Genomic DNA, 21,304 nt, shown 5'->3' with positions numbered 1-21,304 from the left:
CCATACGTCGAACAGATTCCGCCTATCGTCTCGATCGAAAAATGGGAGGTCCTTGTGGATAAGGTCGTCCAACGCCTCTAGATCGTGAAGCTCTAAAGCATAGCGTATGCTCTGAATGGGGTCTGCGCCAGCTGCAAGAAGCAGTCTTCTCCCCTCCGGCCAATGCAACGCAAAGGTCAGCGGAGAGGGTAGATCTCGATGCCATTTCTCAAAGCTGTGGTTCTCGATACTCTCCTGCAGTAACGGAAGAGATTTCTGAACAGCCGCAACATATCTTGGCGGTAAGTTGTACTCTGGTTCGAGGGGCAAAATGAGTCATGAACACTTTAGAAGAAAAAAAAAAGGGGGGGAGTACAAGCAATAGAATGACCGTACTGACCAAAGGAGAGGTCAGCGTTATGCCATACCTCTTTCAGCGTGTGACTGCTCATGTAAAAATGGTACACCTCGTCCAACTCGATATTTTGGCCGTGGCGGCTAAGAATACGGGAGAAAAAAATGGGGTCGAAATCGTGCACGTATTTGAAGATGCTAACTAAATATCAGCACCCGAGACTATTCCATGTGGAATAAATCATCAATCACTACCTTCGGTTTTCTGCGCCACCTTCACATAAAAGGTCGACAATTGAAGTGACAAGATCCTCCAGACGAGTAGGCCTGTGGCAATAAGAAAATGCTCCGAGGAAACCCTGGACAGTATCGTTAAAGAAAACTCTGTTTTTGATTCTTATTCTTTTTGGGAGAGTGGCATATATACTCACGCCCAAAAGCGTTTCCCCATCCTGGTCTTGGTCATATGCGGCGGCGCGACCGTCACGAAAAGCCTGACAGAGATGATCCCTGAATTTTTCGAAGATATTTCTCCATAGTGACTCCTCAGTATTGGGGTTAGGTTCATCTTGTAGGAACATAAACATGTGCAGACGGCCCAATGCCCTGAAAGCTGGAGATGTGTGCTTGTCAACTACTCTTGCTGCCCTTCTGATGTTGGGGCAGATGGCGAAACCACCGGCACCGAAATCTATTTGGAGCGCCATGTCAATACAGTGAGACCACAGAGCGGGCAAGATAGCACGGGCACCGATAGTCCAAGATCTCTTCGATCGATGATGAAGGGGGCAGGTACTGTCGTGAACCAGAGTGGGATCGTAGCGGAATCGAAAGTTTCCCCAGGTCTTGTGGGTCCTAGTCCTCCAGCCTGTACATGTGCAGAGTGTACCATACCCCGGGCGAGTTGGAATATGGGAGTTTCTTGCGATCGTTTGTTGAGGCGTGGCGTATCCTACGCTGTCTTCAATGTCTTCCAAATAAGAAGGCTTAGATAACATGCGCTGGCTGGTGTGTTGTATCTTTCTGCCGTTAATAAAAGAAATTGGAGATGACGTAGTTGATTTAACATACCAGGAGCTGGTTCATCGTTTGTTGCATGGAACTTATCGAGGCCAATTGAGAGTGCAGGGCCTGGCTTTCGGAAGACCGGCTCGTGCGGTCCAGCACGAACTCATCGATGATTTCCCCTCTCAGCAACCGCAACATCCCGTGCGTGTTCGCTTCCGTTGTTGTGATCCCTTGAACGACATCATGTCTGAAAGAGTCAAGGTTTTGATCGATCCGTCGTGTATGTTCGCCAAGATGATGTGTATTCGTGCCAATTTCTCGGAGAACCGTTGTTTGCGAAGTTTGAACGATGTTCTCGACCACCTGAGGAATATCGCCTAGGCTCTGTTGTACTGTACTCAGTGTCTGACGAACGTTGGACATGTTCCTGGCGTTGTCTTTGTCGACAAGTCTGGTCTTGTCAGCGTCTCTGGCATGTAATTCCCGGCTATTGAGTCCTTACATCTCATCCCTGATGAGCTTTAGGCTTTGGTGGTGCATCCAAGTTTGAAGCAGTCGAGTCGTTGTTTCGATGTCGCTGCATTTGGACAAGATCTCTTCCTCCTTCTTGACCGCAACGACCGCTCTCCACGCCTTCTTGACGAGCCCGTCGCCTGTGAGAGTGAGTTTGTTCAACAGGACTTGCAACTCTGCGACATGTGCCGCTGCATCGTCGAGGAGACCCTTCGCATAGTCGACATCTGGCTGCGATATGATGCCGGAAAGAGTTGTCCCGGGACCGGTGTTCGGTGCGTCGACGTCAGAGTTGATGGATTCCACGAGTTGAAGAGTCTGCTCGAGTTGTCTGCGGACTCTCTTGATCTTGCGAGGGACATGCTGGAGGTCCGAACAAAAACGTGACAAGCTGATGAGAACGCGGGAGCCGACATCAAGGAATTGTACGGCTCCCGCGACAATACCCACAACCTCCGCCATGCTTCCCGAGTGGAGAAGCGATGGCGCAGGTGTTTCGTGTCGGGGGAGAGAAGGTGCAGACAAGGCTTGGAAGCGTCAGCGCGGGGTAATAGTCATATACTTGCTCTGATTGTGTCACCAGCCTTGCATAGCCACCAGAGGCAGCCTCAAGGCGCATTTCAGCCTGACTGGCTTGCTCGTCATTGATCTCATCGAACATACCCACGTGTCCTTGCATGCAACGAAAGAAGTAGAAGGCTGGCCAGAATACGCATCATGCCTGTTGATTGGATAAATTTTTACACTCGCTTTTCAGATCAAAGATCATTCGGTCTTGGCTTCCGCAGCCTCCGGCGTTTGATCGGCCGCGGCCTCAGTTGCTCCTGCGGTTGAGCCTGCTTCCGCATGGGTATCGTTCGATGCCTCAGCCTTCTCCGCTGTCTCGGCTTCCGCATTCTCATGATCATTCTCTTCGTCATCCTCCTCGCCCGTACTCTTCAGCTGGCCTCCCTTCCTCTTGGGAATGACCTTCATGAAAGCCTCGCCCCAGTCGCCGCAAGCGAGCCACTGTAGCATAATCTCGTTGACGTGATTCGTCGCCAACACGCTGCGGCTGTTCATCTGCAGGAACTCGCCAATGGGCAGCTTGGCAGTCTTGATGCCTCGCTCTGTGGCGCGCTTGTGGCAGATACCCTTGTACCTGTTCTTATCCACCAGACCGCCGATGATGTAGGTGCTGTACGGCTTCAACTCGTGGAGGGTCTCTGTTCCCTCAGACGAGAGGTACACGATCTCGCCCTCCTTCTCATCACCCGACGCCGCCTCCACAGCACCGCCTTCCCCCGCAGCACCCTCTTCAGCCTTCTTCTTCCTATCACGATCCGCAATCTCGGCCAACGTCCCAGCCAGGCGCCCGCCCTCCCTCAAATCCTTCATCCACCCCTTCGCCTTCTCCGCCACCTCGACGAAGTCCTCCTCAAACGCCCTGAAGCCCTTCCACGACTTATAATGCTGATTAAGCAACCCATCGAACCTCTCCTTCAAATTCCCGCCAAAGCTCGAGATGCACAGATGCGCACGATACGGCGAATTGCGATTATCCGAGTAACTCCTGGTGATCTGCTGCCCCAAGCTCTTCATCTCCTTGTCCATCATCAGCTCGTCGAAGCTGCAATCGAACACGAACGTGATGGGCAGCTGGACGGCCTTCTGGTTGCGCAGCTTGTCCTGGGCCTCGCGCTGGTGCTTGTGCGGGTGGTCGAGCCCTTCGTCCTTGTTGTCCTTGTTGTTGTTGCCGACGCCCTCGCCGTCGGCGTATGCTTGCCGCTTGCGCTCCTTGCGCGCCTTGTTCTTCTCCTTGCGCTGCGCCTTGCGCGCGTCGCGCCCCGCTTCCCATTCCTGCTGCCGCTTTTGCTTCTTCCACGCCGACTTGGTCATGCCGGGCGGCGGGCCGGGCTTGGCGGGTTGTTGTTGGTCGGCGGGGGTGGCGGTGGTCGAAGCTTCGGCATTGTTGTCGTTGTTGGCGTCGACACTCATGGCGTCGTCGTCGTTGTCGGGCGGAGCGGTGGTGGTGGTGGTGGTGTCGTCGGCCGAGCCATTGGCGGCGGCGGGCTGTGTGGTTTGGGCGAAGGCGGCCTCCTCGGTCTGCGGGCTGTGCTCCCTCTTCTGCATCTTCGCGGGTCTCTCGTGGTCGGCCATGGTCGTCGTCGTCGTCGAGTTTTTCGTCGTGGTGAAAGTGTTTTCGCGGCGGGGGTGTTGTGACGTCCCGCCCAAAAAAGTGCAGCCGGAGCGCGGAAGAATACGCACAGCAGCAAAACGAGCCCGCGCGGCTTGTCCCCTTTGCAGTGCCGCAACAACGCCAGGGAACCTCCTGTTAAAAATCGATGCCATATCCTCAAGCCATGTCTGAGCAGCTCAGTATTTTACCAAAATTCAAAAGTCCAAACGTCGCACCTATTCCGCTGTGCATGTTCTTCCGCGCTCCGAGCAAGCTCTCGACCCCCACCGAAGTTTTCCCGACACAGGCACGCAGCTCGGTCGTACTTAGCCAAGGCCTTTGGAGCCCCCGAAGGGGCCCTAAAGGTCTTAGCGGCCACGATATTAATTTCGCGCTAGTTACCCACCGCGATAGCGGTAGATAACTAGCGCGAAACTATACTTATCTAATACTAACTCGCTAATAAAATCTCTTAAAGAAAGATTTTATTAGCGAGCTATAATCTTTCTTCTTGCCCGCTATCTCTACTCTACTATTATTATATAACGGCTTCTACTACTACTATTTAACGATCTTTTATAATCTTATTCTTCTCTTATCTTTACTTTATTATAACTATGTAACTCGTTCTTCTCTTCTCTTCGCTATTATAAGTCTTAGACTTAGACTCGTTCTTCTCTTTTTTTCGCTATCGTAAATTTTAGATTTACTTTATTATACTTTTCTCTTCTTTTTTTTATTATTATCGTAACGAATAATTACTATACTCTAATACTATATATTATCGTTATAAATAAATACTAAATATCTATATTAACGCCGTATATTAATATTTAGTATTTATCTACTTTTTTTATTAAATACCGCGACGTTATCTTATTAATACTAAAGATAGTAGACGTAGTTAGTTCTTTATACTACTCTTTAACTAAGAAGTAGAGTACGTACGTTATTAATAAAAGAACTTTATACTAAAAAAGATACTCTAAAATAGATATAGTATAGTATACTAGTAATAGACGTCTACGCGACTATCTATAGTTATAACGTACTAGAGTTTATCGTCTTCTACGCGTTTATCGCCGAATACGAAGCCGTGCGAAGAAGTAGTACGTAGCCGCGCGAAGAAAGTAGCGTAAAAAAAGTAGCGCGAAAAAAATAGTACGAATTTAAATCGTATAGCTATATTTAAAGGTACGCGTATACTTTATAAGCATTTAATATTCTATTTATATATAATTATAGAGGGCCCGTTATATTACTATCTATTTAACTATATCGAGCGTATTTCTATTATAGAAGACTATAATAGCGTACTCTAGAGCGCTATTCTAAAGTCTCTAGTAAAACTAGTCGAGTCTACGATACTAAGATTATTATTCGACTTACGTAATAGGTCGATATATATTATAATATATCTATAAATACTAAGCTATCGTATAAATAACGGCTAATAAACCGTATTATTTATAGTTTATACTAGTTTATCGTATACGCTATCTTTTCGGCATTCGTACTATACGCGAACGTACTATCGAACGGGCGATAAGTATCTAAGTAGCTAAGAAGCGCGTTTATTATACTTAATTAATAGTTAAAATATATATAATACTAACGAGTTTTCGAAGTACGATAAGCTTATATTAATTTTATACGTAATAGTAGACGACGTACTACTACTTACGTATACTATATTAGTTTTATTTAGCTTACGCGCCGTAACGTATTAGTATCGAAAACTCTTTATATATTTATATACGCTAGTCGGTCTAGAAACTAAGTAACTATAGACTTAAAGATATTAATCTTCTATATTAGCTTACTACTCTAAAGTATCTAGACTAATACCGCTACTCGTTACGTAGCCGTTTAATACTATAAATACTAATTATTATTTCGAAGATAGTAGTATTAATTATAGCCGAGAGTTATTAGATATAACTAGTCGTCGTTTATATTATTATATCGAAATAATATACGCTATCTTTAGTCTTTATAGTACTCGTAACGGACGCAAGCGTGTTATTAAATAGATAATAAGTAAAATAGATAACGAGTATATTTATTAGATTACTCTTAGTAGAGATAGTATAAAGAGATAGTATATAGTAGTACGAAGAAAGTAGTACGAAGAGAATAGTACGTAGCCGCGTAAATAAGATAGTACGAAGAGAGTAACGCGAAGAGACTAGCGCGAAAAGACTAGCGCGAAAAAAATAATACGTAGCCGCGCGAAGAAGAAAGCGCGAAGAGACTAGCGTAAAGAGACTAGTACGTAGCCGCGCGAAGAAAGTAGTACGTAGCCGCGCGAATAAGATAGCACGAAGAAGATAGCGCGAAAAGAATAGTATAAAGTAGTACGAAGAGATAGTACGAAAAAGATAGCGCGAAAAGAGTAGCGCGAAAAAAGTAGTATAAAGTAGTATAAAAAGATAGTACGAAGAGAATAATATAAAGTAGTACGAAGAAATAGTATAAAGAAAATAGTATAAAAAGAGTAGTACGTAGCCGTATAAAAAAAATAGTACGAAGCTATACGAAAAGAGTAGTATAAAGTAGCGCGAAGAAGATAGTATAAAAAAAATAGCGCGAAGAGAATAATACGAAGTAGTATAAAAAGATAGTATAAAAAAGATAGCGCGAAGAGAGTAGCGCGAAGAGAGTAGTACGAAGTAGTATAAAGAGATAGTATAAAGAAAATAGTATAAAGTAATATAAAGAAATAGTACGAAGAAGATAATACGAAGAGAATAGTACGTAACCGCGTAGAAAAAAAAGCGCGAAAGGTTTTTTCTTATATCTTCTCTATAATACTCGTCTATAAATCTTTTCGTAGCCGGTCTACTACTTATACTCTTTTAATATTTAAGTTAGCTACTTATTTTAAGAACGTAGTAGTACGATTACTTTATTTTATACGTCTATCTTTCTCTCTCGCGTCTATCTTTCTCTCTTACGTCTATTTTTCTCTCTCGCGCTTATCTTTCGTATATTCTTACGTTATTTTAGACTTTAACTCTTTATATTAGTAGTCTCTTTACGCTTCTTATTCGCTTTTTAATTCTTACTACGACGCTAGCTATAAGACGAGCTAGTAGCGATACGATTATTCTTTCGTTACTCGCTATCTTCTTATTATATTAACTAATCTAAAGTTTAACGCGTATAATAGTAATCTCGTTAAGCCGCTAGATAAAAATTCGACTTTAAAAATAGCCGGTTCTTAATTTATAAAGCGAATACTAGAGACCTAGCGCTAAAACTAAACTATATTAAAATCCGCTACCGCTTCTCGAAAACTAACTAAGAATACCTCTACTACTTAGTACTAAGTAAAGATTACGAAGGGTCTTTAGTAAACCTTCTATAAGATATATTTATTAAGGTTTATCCTCTAAAGTATCTACTTAGTTCTACTATAACTAATACTATAGTAGGTTTACTAACTATAACTCTTCTATAATTACCGCGATTTTACGGTTTATCTTAGTCTTAGTTAATAGAGTTACCTCGCGTTAGAAGTTAAAGCCCGTATTAAGTCTCTCTACTATTTAGGCTTATATTATCTACTTAGTTAGATATTTAAAGTATAAGTATTATATATTTAAGTAGAATTAATATTACGTTCTTAAGCTAGAATCGCTTCTAAATTTATATTTTTATAAAGATAAGCTTACGTTTAGACGATAGCGAAAGCGAGAGTAGATAGACTTAATACTAGTTATCTACGTAATTCGTATCTACCTTATCGACGGCGTCGAATAAGACTATTTTAGTTAGAATATAGCTATTTATAGAAGTTTATATCTTAGTCTTCTAATCGCTACCGTATCGCGCGCCGGCGATATTACTAGATCGAGTCTCTATACTAATAACTAGTATCTCTAATAGAGCTATTTAGACCTCGTACTAAAAGATAATAACTTCTAATTCTTCGAGCTTACGATAACGCTTAAGTATATAAAAGAATATAAGTAGTCTAGTATAAAGAGTCTAATCTAGTTACTCTTACTACTAAGCGATTCGACGTAAATATAAATATATCTAGTAGGTCTTCTTCTCTACTACGCGTTACGTACTAACGTAATTATAGATAGCTCTTAGTTAATATCGAAGTTACTTAAGTAGATAATTATACGACCTAGCCGCCGCGTTATTTAGACTCGCTTAATAGTATCTATTCTTTTCTCGTTTCTCTATAAAGGTACTAGCGTTAACCTCGACGTACTAGTATTAGTTAGTTAAACTTAAGTAACGATTAGTCGGTTATTTTAAGACTCGAATATTATTTTATATATCGTTCTTTATAACCTACGACGAAATACTATATATAAACTTACGTATTCTTAGATCGAGTTCTTAATCTTTAGTCTCGCTAATTCTATCGTTATAGCTTTTACCGGTTATACTTATCTCTCTAGTTTTAAGAGTATTACGAACGACTACGCGAGCTTCTTCTAGCGGTCTAGCTTTTAAGACCGCGTATTCTCTAGATTCTAGAATAGATTAGCCCTAGACTTCGTCGATTCTAGGCTAGATCTATCGATTACTACTAAGAAAATTAATAAAAAAGTCTAAGAGAGAAGTAGTAAAGTTTAGCTTTTTATTATCGAGGCTACTAAAAGTCGAATTATAGTAGTAATTAGATAGTAAAAGCTTATTAATTAGTAGAAGAGTTAAGCTACTAGTCTTAATATATTCGTTACTATATCGGCTTTAAGTCTAGTCTATTAGAAAGACTATTTCGAGAATACTTTCTCTTTAAACGATCGTATCGAGAGGGCCGAAAACGATAATAAAAACGATAACGAGAATAATAACGAAAATAATAACGAGAACGAAGATCTAACTCTAGAGCTAGTCTAATAAATCTAGAACTCTTATATAGATATTTTATCGAACGATAACGCTAACGATAATATTAACGAAGTTAGAATCTTAATAGCTCTTATCGACTCTCTTTCTATATCTACGCTATTTAGTATTTCTATCGACCTCGTAGTCTAGATCGACTTTTTCGCGAGGTATAACGTTATTCGAAACGAACGTAAACTCGATAACGTTAAGAAGATTACGACTCTAGCTAAGAATTCTTTAATATTATTTTAATTTCTTTATTTTAACGACGGTTATAGTTACTCTATTCTACGCGCTAGCTATTTACATCGCTATAGAAGAAATTATACTTAGAAGAGTATTAAAAAGGCTAAGAAAGTTTATAAAAAAAAGAAGAAAGATCTCTTTATATATCTATACTCTAGTTACGAAAAAGCTTTTACCTATCGTAATAATCTTAAAGAATATCGTAAAAGATATAATTATACTTTCGCCCTATATCTAGTTTTCGATTATCTATATAATAAAATTTTCGCCTCTAAGTACGCATTTAATAAGTATAAGCGATAGGTTTATAGTATATTTATTTTCGTTACTACTACTAACGAATATTAGACGAGTAAGTAGAAGAAGCGTATTTATCTACTTAAGTTAATATACGAAACGACGAAAATATAAAATAAGCCGTTAAAGTTAAAATAATATTTAAAGAGCGAAAAGTATAGCTTAAATAAAAAAAATATAGCGAAGATCGCGAACGGCGATATTAATATAGTTTTCGTTAAGAGTAGTAAGAGACTTCGAGACGAGAAGACGTTAAATAATAGTTTAATCTTTTCTTACTAAAAGTAGTTAAAGACGAGCTACTAGGCTTCTTTTCGAACACGTATAATAATATAGCGTAGACGAAACGCGACTACTCTACTTAATTTAGCTCTTATTATTATAGAAATATACGATACGCGGATTATTATAACGTTTAAATCGAGTTTCTACTATTTATAATTACTTCTTAAATAGAATATTTTTAATAGATAAGTTTATAATAAATAGAATTTAATATAGCTATATTTTAAATCTTATAGTAAGATTAGATTAGCGTCTTTTTATATCGTATAACCGGTAGCTTTAATAGCCGTATAAATAGATATTATCTTTAGAAGTAGCGCGAAGAAATAGTACGAAGTAGTACGAAGAGATAGTACGAAGTAGCGCGAAGAGTTCTTCTCGTAAGATAATACGTAGTAGTACGAAGAGATAGTACGTAGTAGTATAAAGAGATAGTACGAAGCCGTATAAAGAGATAGTATAAAGCCGTATAAAAGAATAGTACGAAGCCGTATAAAGAGATAGTATAAAGCCGTACGAAGAAATAGTACGAAGCCGTATAAAGAAGTAAAACGAAGTCGTACGAAGAGGTAAAATAAAGCTATATAAAGAGATAGTATAAAGCCGTACGAAGAAAGTAGTATAGAGTCGTACGAAGAGATAGTATAAAGCCGTATAAAGAAAGTAGTATAGAGTCGTATAAAAAGAATAGTATAAAGCCGTACGAAGAGATAGTACGAAGCCGTACGAAGAAGATAGTATAAAGCTATACGAAAAAAATAATATAAAGCCGCGCGAAGAAAGTAATACGAAGCCGCGCGAAGAAAGTAGTACGAAGCTACGCGAAGAAGATAGTATAAAGCCGCGCGAAGAGTTCTTTTTATAAGATAATACGTAGCCGCGCGAACGAATAGCACGAAGTAGTAGTACTTAATACGACGAAAAAAAAAAAAATATATTTTATCTTAACGAGATAGTTCGTCGATATCGATATATCTATACTAGCGCGAAAATAGACGTATAGTTAATCGTTATCGATTCTTTTTATTCTACTCGTACTTAAATAGTAGTTATTTTTTCTTAATTTCTTATATTTCGCGCTTAATATTTATCTTTCTTAACGGCCGTAATAATAGCGTTACTACGTAACGACGGCGATCTAACTATAGACGTCGAAAATCTAGTACTTTAGATTAAATATAAGGCTATAAGTATACGAAGACGAAATAGAGAGTTTACTACTAAATAGTAATAAGACTTAGATTAATAGATAGACGAATTCTTAGAGGGTTCGTTTTTACTAGCGAGGCTAGAGAAAAAGAGATTATATATCGAGTATTATATAGCTAGTACGTAACCCGCGTAGGCTACGTATATAGATTATAGACCTATCGTATAGACTACGTAAAGTTCTCGTATAGCGAGAATCTTATCTATTAGTTCTAATACTACTTCTCTTCTTATAAAGGTCGTTCTCGACCCTTAGAAGAATTTTATATAATAGCCGCTAAAAACTCTTATATAAAAAACCTCTTCGTAGAGAAAAACTTTAAAAAAGTATAGCTAGATACGTAGCGCGCGAGTAAGTATATCTATATCTAGAATATATATATCTCGTATATAGTTCGTATATAAGATATATTATTCTATTACGCGTATAACGATAGTATATCTCTTATAATACTCGTAGGCCCTAGGGCCGAAGAGTAGACGACGATATTATAATTACTTAAAAGAGTTAGTGTAGCTACTCGTAGCTTCGCGAAGTTTCGTAGACGTAGTAGTATCTAGCGGGCCTCTTACGTTATAGACGGCTCTAGAGCGATTTATAGAGTTTCTAGACTTTTAAGCTTCTATTATACTTCGAGTATATAAATCGTATACGTTTTAGAAGCGTTAGATTAGCGTCGCGTATTAGTAATATCTAGCGACTCTACTAGTAGGCTATTCTCTTAGATAATTCTATCTACTACGATATCTTAGCTAGGTCTTTATAGCTTAGTAGCCTAGCGGCGGTAAGCGCTATAAGCTTTTAGGCGGGTTACGCTACTTACGTATTCGTAGCCCTCGCGTATACTATATAATATCGTAGTAAAAGTTTTCTTAATACTATAGGCCCGTACGTCTACTATTTCGTACGCTTAACGTACGTAAATCGCGATATTACCGCGCCGATAACGTTCTTACGTCTATTTATATAATAGTATCGTTTATAATACGTGTCTATTATTCTATAAGTATAATAGTTCGAAGAGTAGATACGCCGGCCTACGACTATCTTACGAGGTAGTTAAGAGTCGTATATACGACTACTTCTATTTAAATAGATAGTTACTTTCTTAGTAATACCGACTAGTAATCTTATTTCTACTATTTTACGCTATTACTCTAGATAACTAACGCTTCTACGTAGACTTATTAGCCTTATACGCGTAGCTTACGCGCGGCCTAGTCTAAGATATATAAACTCTAGTATCTACTAAGAATTTTAAAGTTTTCTTTCGTATTCTTATCGCGCGCGATACGTCTATATTTTATCTACGAATCTCTTTCTATATATCTACTTTTTTACGTCGTCTAATATACTTTATAATAATATTTTTAAAGCCCTAATTATTAAGTCTTAACTACTATCTATTTATCTTAAGGGCTAGCTAGAGCTTACTAATACGTTCTATCTACGCTATATTATCTATTAAACTTCTTATAAAGCTAACGATAGTACTTCTAAGCTCTTCGCGCGTCTAAACGAGTTCTATTCGCGCGCTAGCCGCTACGTTAAGTACTCGCGCTACTCTAAGTCGAAGAGCGAATATAACTATCTTCTTATAAGTTAGTACTTAGCTAGCTTTCTTACTATATTTTACTAATAGCTATAGTCTTCTTCTAACTTTTACCGTGTCGCTAATATTTTTTATACGTATCGTAACGTAGTCTTACGCTATTCTAATAACGAGACGCGTCTTCGCCGCGCTTATAACTACGCTAGATCGCTTCGTAAGACTTTAACTAAATATAACTCGTAGCGAAGTAAGACTATTAAGAAGACTAGCGGCGAAGAGACGTATAAGACTATTCGTAAAGCTAAGTATAAAGCTAACGCTACTTACTATCGTAATAGCTTAGCTAGACTTAGCTCGATAGAGCCGTATAATATTATAGTAAACGAGGTCGTAGAGGGCTCTTAGCATAATAAACTACTATAGACTAAGAAGAGTTAGCGTAATAAGTAAATACGCTTCGTCTAGTATAGTATTTCTATAGAGTAATAGATGCTTAGATCTTAGTATTTATAGCTTTAAGTATACGTCTCGTATACGTTTTATCTACTTCTTAATTTATTATTACTTAGGTAAAAGATCTTATATTTCTTAACGTAATAATATATCTTAATATACCGGCTACGCGTCTTTAGAGGCGTTTCTCGCGCTTAAAATTTATATAGTTTTAGAGAATAATACTTTTCTTACTACTCTATCGTACTACGTTCTTCTCGTAGTTTATTTCGGCCTATTCTTTAATTCTCGTAGACGTCTACGGCTACGCTTCTCTTATAGCTACGCTAAAAGACTTAACTTTAACTATAGCGTAGGCCCTACGATTTATCTACGCTTTATATACGGTTCGCTTATATTATATATACGACGATACTCGCGAAGAAGCTTCTAGTAATTTTCTAGCTTAGACTTTAAAAGTTAGTCGTTATAACTACTAGACTAGTTTAGCTACTAAATATAATATTCTAATCGTTCTTACCGTACGCGGTATAAAATAATACGTTTTATCTTCTATACGTCGGCGAGCTCTATTAAAGGCGGCTTAAAGCCTAGCCTCGCGGTATATCGTTTAAGTAGTATAACGTTAAATATAGGGTAAAGCCGCTATATTAAGGGCGATAGCTTTAAGCGATAGATATTATTATCTACGCGCTCTAGAATCTTAAAAGACCTAAAAAACTTACTATCTAGTTTTTTATAGAGTCTCGTAGTCTTAATATTCTTAGAGAAGAGTAAGACCTCTTCGCCTTTTATAAAATAGCGATTTATACGGTAGCGGTTATAGTATTTAGCTTAAAGCCGTTACGCGTACGCTATAGCTTCGGCCGCTCGCTAGCGTACGAGCCGTATACGTTTCGTATATATAGTAGCTACTTCGCGTAGCGTAAAGAGCTCTTTACCGTCCGCTAGTAGTATTCTTAGTACCTCTTTACTTAAGTTTATTACTACTTAGATAGGGTCCGCCACGTTATTAGGCACTATAGAGGTAGTATCGTAGGCTAGCTAAATAGACGTAATCTTTATAATAAAGTAAATCTTACTATTATAGGCGAATACCGCCTAATCTAGCTACTTCGCCTAGTTATCTTACTTAAAGTTAACGTAGATACGTAAATACGTCTCTAGCTTTTAGTTCTATCGTTTCGTTTATCCGTCTATTTACGGGTAGAATGTAGTACTAAAGCGTAATTAAATATAAAGATAAAAGTAAACCTCGCTCTAGTATTTACTAGTAAATACTAATTCTCTATCGAATATAAGAGAGTGCGGCGGCCTAGCGCGTACGAAGATCTTAAAAAGTAGATACGCTAGGCCTACGGCATCTATAGACTTTTATATAGAGAAGTACTAGATAAGCTTAGTAAAGCAGTCTATAAGAACTAGTATTAAATCGTATATAAGACTATCGCGAGTCGTAGACTCGAATAGATTAATTATAAAGTCTATAAAGAAATACTTCTAGGCTTTAACTTTAGGCTCTAAAGGCTAGAGAAGTTCGTATAGTTTATATCGGCGGGACTTATACCGCTAGTACGCGTTATACGTCTATAAGTAGGCCTCGAGGTTTTTCTTTATAGTATTTTAAATATATTTACGCGTAATAACCTCTCGCGTACGTCTAAGGCTATAATAATCTTCTATTAGATCGTTATAGTTACGCTTTATAATCTTAGCCTTTAGTAGTATATAGTTAGGCATCTAAACCTTATAGTTTAGACGTAGAAGGCTATTCTTATCGAAGAAGTAATCGACGAAGGCCTATTTCTTAGCGTTCTAGTAGACTATAAAGCGTATACGAAGGTTTTACTCTTAGACGTCTCGTATAAAGTTTATTAAATTCTAAGAAGAGTTCTTAAATATCGTTTCGCTAGTTATAGCTACTACTACTTACTAGCGTAGCACGCAGCTCTACGCTAGGCTAGTACTAGCAATTCGCGCGATATAGCTCTAAGAGGCTATCGTAGAGCCGCGGGCCGTAATATTATAAGAATTATCTTTTAGAGCTATAATATTCGTTTCTTTTATTAGAGGGTATAGTCGCGCTTTATAGATACGCGGGTTACTCGCGTACGTCTCGTATACGTTACGCGTAGAGGGCGTAATAGTATCTAAGAAAACTTCTAATAGATCTCTTACTTATAACTTTTATTATAACGTAGATAGTATACTTTCTAAGTAGATACGCTTCGCGTCTATCTTAAAACTCTTTTTAAAGTTAGGTCTTCTTAAGAGAGAATTAGCTAGGTTATCGAAGCTTAACTTATATTTAATCTCGAAGTCGTACTATACGAGGTTCTCGATATAATAAGCCTACCGTATAAATAGTAACTTAGTAGTTATAAAATACTCGAGATTCTTATAGTTTAAGAGAATCCGAGTAGCTATAGAAGCGTACGTAAGATAGTAGCGCCACGTACGAAAGCTAATAATAATAGTAAGTAGCTTCTTATTATATATAAAGTAGTTAATCTTAGAGCCGATAAGCTTACGGTTATAAAATACTATAGATAGCTAGTACTACTACGTACCCTCTATATTCGCCGGTTAAAGAAGAATTTCTCTAATAGCGAAGTCTAAGGCGTTCGTAATAAGTATTATCGAACGTATAAAGTTAAAGTAGCGTAAAACGAGTATCTATAAAAAGACTACGCGAAGTATACGAAACGTATACGCGGCGTTAGTAGGCTAATAGAAGAATATATACTAACGTATAAAATTCTTTCGCTACTACTTCTTACTCTTTATATTCGACTAGAACGAGTTTCTCGCCGCGAAGCGAAGTAGGTTATTTAGTAGCTAAGTAATCTTAAAGTAGTTTTAAATAAAGCGTCTATAAAAGTTCGCGAAGTCTAAGAATACTTAAACGTCGCGAAACGACTAAGGTTTAAACTACTTCTAAATAGCTTAGACCCGCGTTAGATTTATAACTACTTTCTTAAGAGTTACGATAAACTTTAGAAACTCTACTAACCTCGTATAAAAGATATACTTAAATAGCTTAGCGTATAAATTCTAATCTCGTAACCGTTCTAGTATACTACGAACGTACTAAATATAATTCTTCTTATTCTTAGAGTAGATTAGAATATTATCTAGGTATACGACGTAGATATAGTCTAATAGGCCCGTAAGAGTACGGTAGATATATTTCTAGAATAAGGCCGGCGCGTTAGCCAGCCTAAAGAGTATTACGAGATATTTAAAATAGCTATATCGCGTTTTAAATACGGTTTTTTACTCGTTATCTAAGCGTATTCGTAATTAGTAGTAGACGTCGCGAAGATCTAGCTTTATAAAGATCTTCGCTCGCTCTAGACGATTAAATAGTTCGCTTACTAAAGATAAAGAATAATAATTCTTTATCGTAACCTTATTTAAATCTTTATAGTCGACGTATAGTCTTATCGTTCTATCGGCTTTTAATATAAAGAGAATAGGCGCTTTAGTAGACGACTTACTAGGTCTAATCTAGTCTTTTTATAGGGCTTTATTAAGATATTCTCGTAAGATCTAGAGCTTCTACTAGAATAAATTATAGATCGATAACTATAGAGGTTACTTATTCTTTATAAGATCGATAGCGTAGTCGTATTTACTATTCTAAACTAGAATACCCGTAAGTTTATCTAAAAAGACGTTCTCGTAATTAATATAGTAGTACGGAAGGCTTAAGGCCTCGATACTAGCCGTAGCTACTATAGTATACGTCTCTAAAAGCTAGCTAAGTTTCGAGTACGTCTCGTATACGATACGTATACGAGTCTTCGCGCTAAGTACGACGGCCTATTTTCGCGAAGCCTAGTAGCTATTTAGATTATAATCGCTATCGCTCTACGAGAAGAACTTAATCTACTACTTATATAAACTCGCGGCGAGCTCGTAGCCCTTACTATATTCTTTAGACGGGTCGTAGGGCCCGCTTTTCTAGTAGTATAGCTCGTATACTATATCGTCTTCTAATAGTTAGACTACGAAGACCTTCTCTATAAGAACGTATAGACGCTTAGAGCGTAGCTAGCCTTATTTAAATAATCTATCTACGAAGTAAATACGAAGGTCGGCTATTTATAGCTAGTTTTATCTAAGAATTATATCGTAGTCGTAGAACGACGCGGCCTAGTAGATCTAAAAGTCTATTATTCTAGAGCTATCTAGAGAGTCCTTCGCGGTAACGCGGAGGCTATATACGTTTTAGAGGATTATAGAGTTACGGTTTAAAAACCGTACTATAGACTTTCGCTTAGTAGCTATTAGTAGTAGCTAATAGCGTTTAATAACGTCTTAGTTAACGAGGTTAATTTAGTAGTTAAAATTTATAAGCGTTTATAGCTTAAAGCTACGGTTCTTCTATTAGCCTTTACGGGCTACCGCGAAGAAGTTCTATAAAAAGATTATTATAATATTAATAGCGATACGTCTATATTATTTCTACGTAGTAGGTTCTAATAGTAAGCGAAATAGTTACGCTACTAGAACTTTATATTTTTCTAGAGTTTATACTCTCTAGCGCTATTTTTAGATAGTCGCTAGCTCTCTTTCTAGTAGTTCTTCTAGTTACGCTAAAGATATAACTCGTTTACGTCTCGTAAAAGAGTCGTATACGCGGTATCGACGAATAATTTCGCTAACGAGGCTTCGCGGCCGTAGCCGCCTCGCGAATCGTCTTAATACTTAAAGCGGCCGCGAAAGCTAAAGATATTACTCTTTCTAGACCTCTTTAGAGGGCGCGTTTTATACGTCGCGCTCGCTTTTTGCTTAGTCTTAGCCCGTAAGTTTTATACTTACTCTAGTATTTTAACTAGAGTTACGAACTTCTATAGACGTACTATCTTTATAAGCTATAGATAGCCGATAAGAGTACTCTAGTAATAGAGAGAAAGCCTATTAAAGATAAGCTCTAATACGATATCGTTAGATATTTAAGTTCTACGATTATATCGGCCGTACTCGATCTTCGCCTAGAACTTAGCGAATAGCTAACCCGGCTTTAGTGCGAGGTTATAGAATAAATTATCCTCTATAAATCTACGTAGCTCGAAGTTTTAAATCTTATTCTAAAGAAGATTCTTTATCTTATTTTAATATAGAGGCCTCTACTTCGTATCGTTCTTTAAACGAGTAAGAACCGCGAAGCTAAGAGTTCTATAAAAGTTAATAAAAGTAATAAGTATCTAACGAACGCGCTATTCGTTATTAATAATTATCTAAATAGCGAGAAATAAATTCTCTACTATTTTAATCTAGTAATTAAAGGCGCTTTACGTTAGATTAGCTAGCTTTAAGTACTTATTATACTAAATAGTCTAAATCTAGATTTTTCGTACTTTCGTAGAGATATACTTATACTCGTACTACGTACGTCTTATATACGTAGTATCTACGTAAAGAGTACTAAAAGTATACTTTATTATTACGACGTACTTTCGTAACGTCTTAATCTCGTAAAAGTAGCGTTTAACCGCTTCGATATTAATAATATTAATATCGCGGTTTACTGTTACGCCTCTACACTAATATAGGACTAAGGGTAGACTATAAGCCTTTCGGGTAAGAACTAAGCGCCGAAAGCCGAGTTAACTATTTTTTCTTATTTCTTAGTTAGCTAGGTGCGGCTATATAAGCCTATCTATCTTTTCTTTTTCTTCTTCTTTTTCTTTAGCTTAGAAACTTCGTTAATTTATACCTAAATTAAACTCCGTTTTTTATAGGTCGTAATACTTTTCTAAGCTTATCTAATCTAAGCCTTTCTCTTAGCCGTAAGTAGAAGTCTATCCTACTTTATACTAAGAAGAAAGTATTACTTTACTAACTCTCTTTACTCTTACTTGTAGCAAAACCTAGAGCGTTATCTAGAAAAGATAAGTTTAGAGTTTTTACCCTAACGTTATTAGAAAAGAATAGATTTTAACTATTACCCGGAAATTCGACTGTTACCTAATTCTAAACGTTATCTAGAATCTTACTATATCTTAACCCTTACTATAGCTAGATCTTATAGAAATAGCCCACCTCCACCGCGTTCTAAGAAGAATTAGGAAGAAGAAGACTAGAATATTAAGAAATTCTTTCTAGACTAATCTTTTCTTAATCTAAAGCTCTCTGCGGATATCTAACAGCTCCTTACTAACTACAATATTAACCCTAGCTAAGTAAACTAGGACTATTCTCTTACTTTCGTTCTAGATAATTTCTACTACCTATATCTTCTTCTTAGCCCTAGAAACGAACAGCTTAACGCCGACTAGGCCACCTTTATTAAAACCCTAGGCCTTCTAATTATAGCTATCTGCCACACCGTCCGCTACTATAATTAGATTAACTAGGCACGCGATATTAAGCTTTGGGGATACAAAGAAGAGGCATAGAATAAGAACGCTAAGAAGCTTATTATCTAAGCTAGAACGCGATAACTAGAGAAAGAGACTTAGCTATAGAAGAAGAAAATCGCCTAGCTATAGATTAACGTTATCTAAGTAACTCGAAGAAATAGATTACTAACGTTACGTAGTCTTCCCTAGCCTATTAAGAGTAAAGCTAAGTTTTCGGACCCTCCGCGCTTTAGCAATAATAAGAAATAGAACTTCCGGGCCTAAAAGACTAATATTCTTAGTAAGCTTCGTATTAAGGCCCGCCATTACTACTCGGAATAAGATAAGATTGCGTACATCTTCGAACGTACTAATAGAGAGGTTAATTAATATATACTACCTCGTATAGAGCCGGACAGCCTACTAGCCTATCTTACTACTAAGTCCGTTCTAGACTATCTAATCTAGGTCTTTATAGACCCCTTCTTAAAAGAAAAGGCGCTGAAAAGCTACTTTAAGCTTAAGATGTTCTCTAATAAGGCGTTTAAGAATTTCTACGCCCGCTTTACTAAGACTACTATAGAGGCAGAGGTTCCTACTACTAGCTAGTTTAATAACCTATAGATGCGCCTTACTAATACTCTCTAGCTAGACCTATAGCCGATTAAGAGCACCCTTAATAGAAGTATCGAGGGATTAGCCAGTACTTATAGGGCCTAGAACTACATTCGTTAGAACTAGAAGTAGAAGAATAACCGGCGTAAGAATACTACCTTCTTTAATTTAGTTCGCGCCAACGCCCCTAGTTCTAGTTTAGAATCTTTAACTACCGCCCCTTCTTCCGACAAGCCAACTAAGAAAGCCGATATTAAGGTTAAGAAGAAGCCGAATAAGAATAAGAAGCGGTTCCTTAATAAAGGTCTCTACTTTAAGTGCGGGGTTAAGGGACACATAGCACGTATTTGCTCTAATAAGAGTAACCCCTCCCTTAACGCATTAAAGATAGAAGGTCCTTCTAAGCCCGACTCCCCTAAGTAGTTCTACGCAGAGAAGGTTCTTATCGATAGTAACGACTCGAAAAACGAGTAGCTCTTTATATAGACGCGCTAGAGAGTTATTATAAAGTCTTCTACTCGAATATTTAACTTAGCTTTCTCTAGTCTTCTACTCCTACTTCTTTTCTAGTGCCTGTTACTCTTTATTTTTAGAATAGATAGCTAGTAGTTAATATATTAGTAGATACCGGAGCCCTTCTTTATACTATTATAAGCCGAGACTTCGCGCACTAGATAATTAAGAAGATTAAGTGCCCTTCTCTTTTCTTAGCTAAATCTATTTTCTTTACTCTTACTAATAGTAGCTACGGCCCCGCTATCGTTTAGAAGCTTTGCCCCTCTATAGAAATCTAGAAATACTAGAAAAGCTTAGCTCCTCTTCTCGTTATACAGACCCTAGAAAAATACGATATAATTCTAGGCCTAGAATAGATAGAAGCCTATAGAGTTTAGCTAAACCTAGGTTTACGGTCTCTTTCGTTTAAAGAAGAGTACTACTCTTACTCTTAGAAACTCTTAGAACCTACGAACCTAACTTCGCTACCGCTATCGCCTGCGAAAGAATAGAAAGCCCCAGTTATTTAGCCTATACGAATTCTTAGGCGCCTACTTAGAAAGAACCGCCACGATTAGAGCGTCCGTAATAGACTACGCTAGATAAATAAAGAGCTTTAGTCTACTTAAGAGAAGCCTAGAACACTTTAAACCTTAGTAGTCGACACCTTCTAATATAGATAGATAGATGGTAAGAAATTTACTAACTGCCTATAGATTAAGAGCACCGAGGTCTATAGAATCTCGTTAGAAGAACTTACTAATTAGTTAGAGCTATTCTACATTTAGAAAGCTCTTTCTAACGATTTAAAGATATTCCTAGAACCCGAGAATTCTATTTCCTTCTAGTTAGAAGAGTTTCTACTAGACTTTTAAGAAGTACTCTCCGATTAGATTACTACCTCTTCCGATACCACCTATAAGATTAAGCTT

General features: G+C 37.8%; 2 protein-coding genes across 2 annotated transcripts; both read right to left on the bottom strand.

The window, feature by feature from the left end:
- Positions 1-1,839: 1,839 nt before the first annotated feature.
- Positions 1,840-2,316, bottom strand: SLS55_005880 (uncharacterized protein; the record flags this gene model as incomplete). Its single annotated transcript, XM_066777321.1, has 2 exons — positions 1,840-2,217; positions 2,308-2,316. 2 exons carry the CDS (start codon positions 2,314-2,316, stop codon positions 1,840-1,842), a joined length of 387 nt encoding a protein of 128 aa, XP_066633163.1.
- A 303-nt stretch (positions 2,317-2,619) lies between these two features.
- On the bottom strand, positions 2,620-3,831 carry TRM10 (tRNA (guanine(9)-N(1))-methyltransferase; the record flags this gene model as incomplete). The annotated part of the gene is made up of 2 exons (XM_066777320.1): positions 2,620-3,794; positions 3,828-3,831. The coding sequence occupies 2 exons, from the start codon at positions 3,829-3,831 to the stop codon at positions 2,620-2,622; spliced, it is 1,179 nt and encodes a 392-aa protein (XP_066633162.1).
- Positions 3,832-21,304: the final 17,473 nt, after the last annotated feature.

The sequence above is a fragment of the Diplodia seriata genome, assembly GCF_021436955.1.
Source record: "Diplodia seriata strain FDS-637 chromosome Unknown scaffold_5, whole genome shotgun sequence".
NCBI classification, from domain to species: Eukaryota; Fungi; Ascomycota; class Dothideomycetes; order Botryosphaeriales; family Botryosphaeriaceae; genus Diplodia; species Diplodia seriata.
The sequence above is the reverse complement of the archived record's forward strand: the minus strand, read 5'-3'. Positions and strand labels throughout refer to the sequence as shown.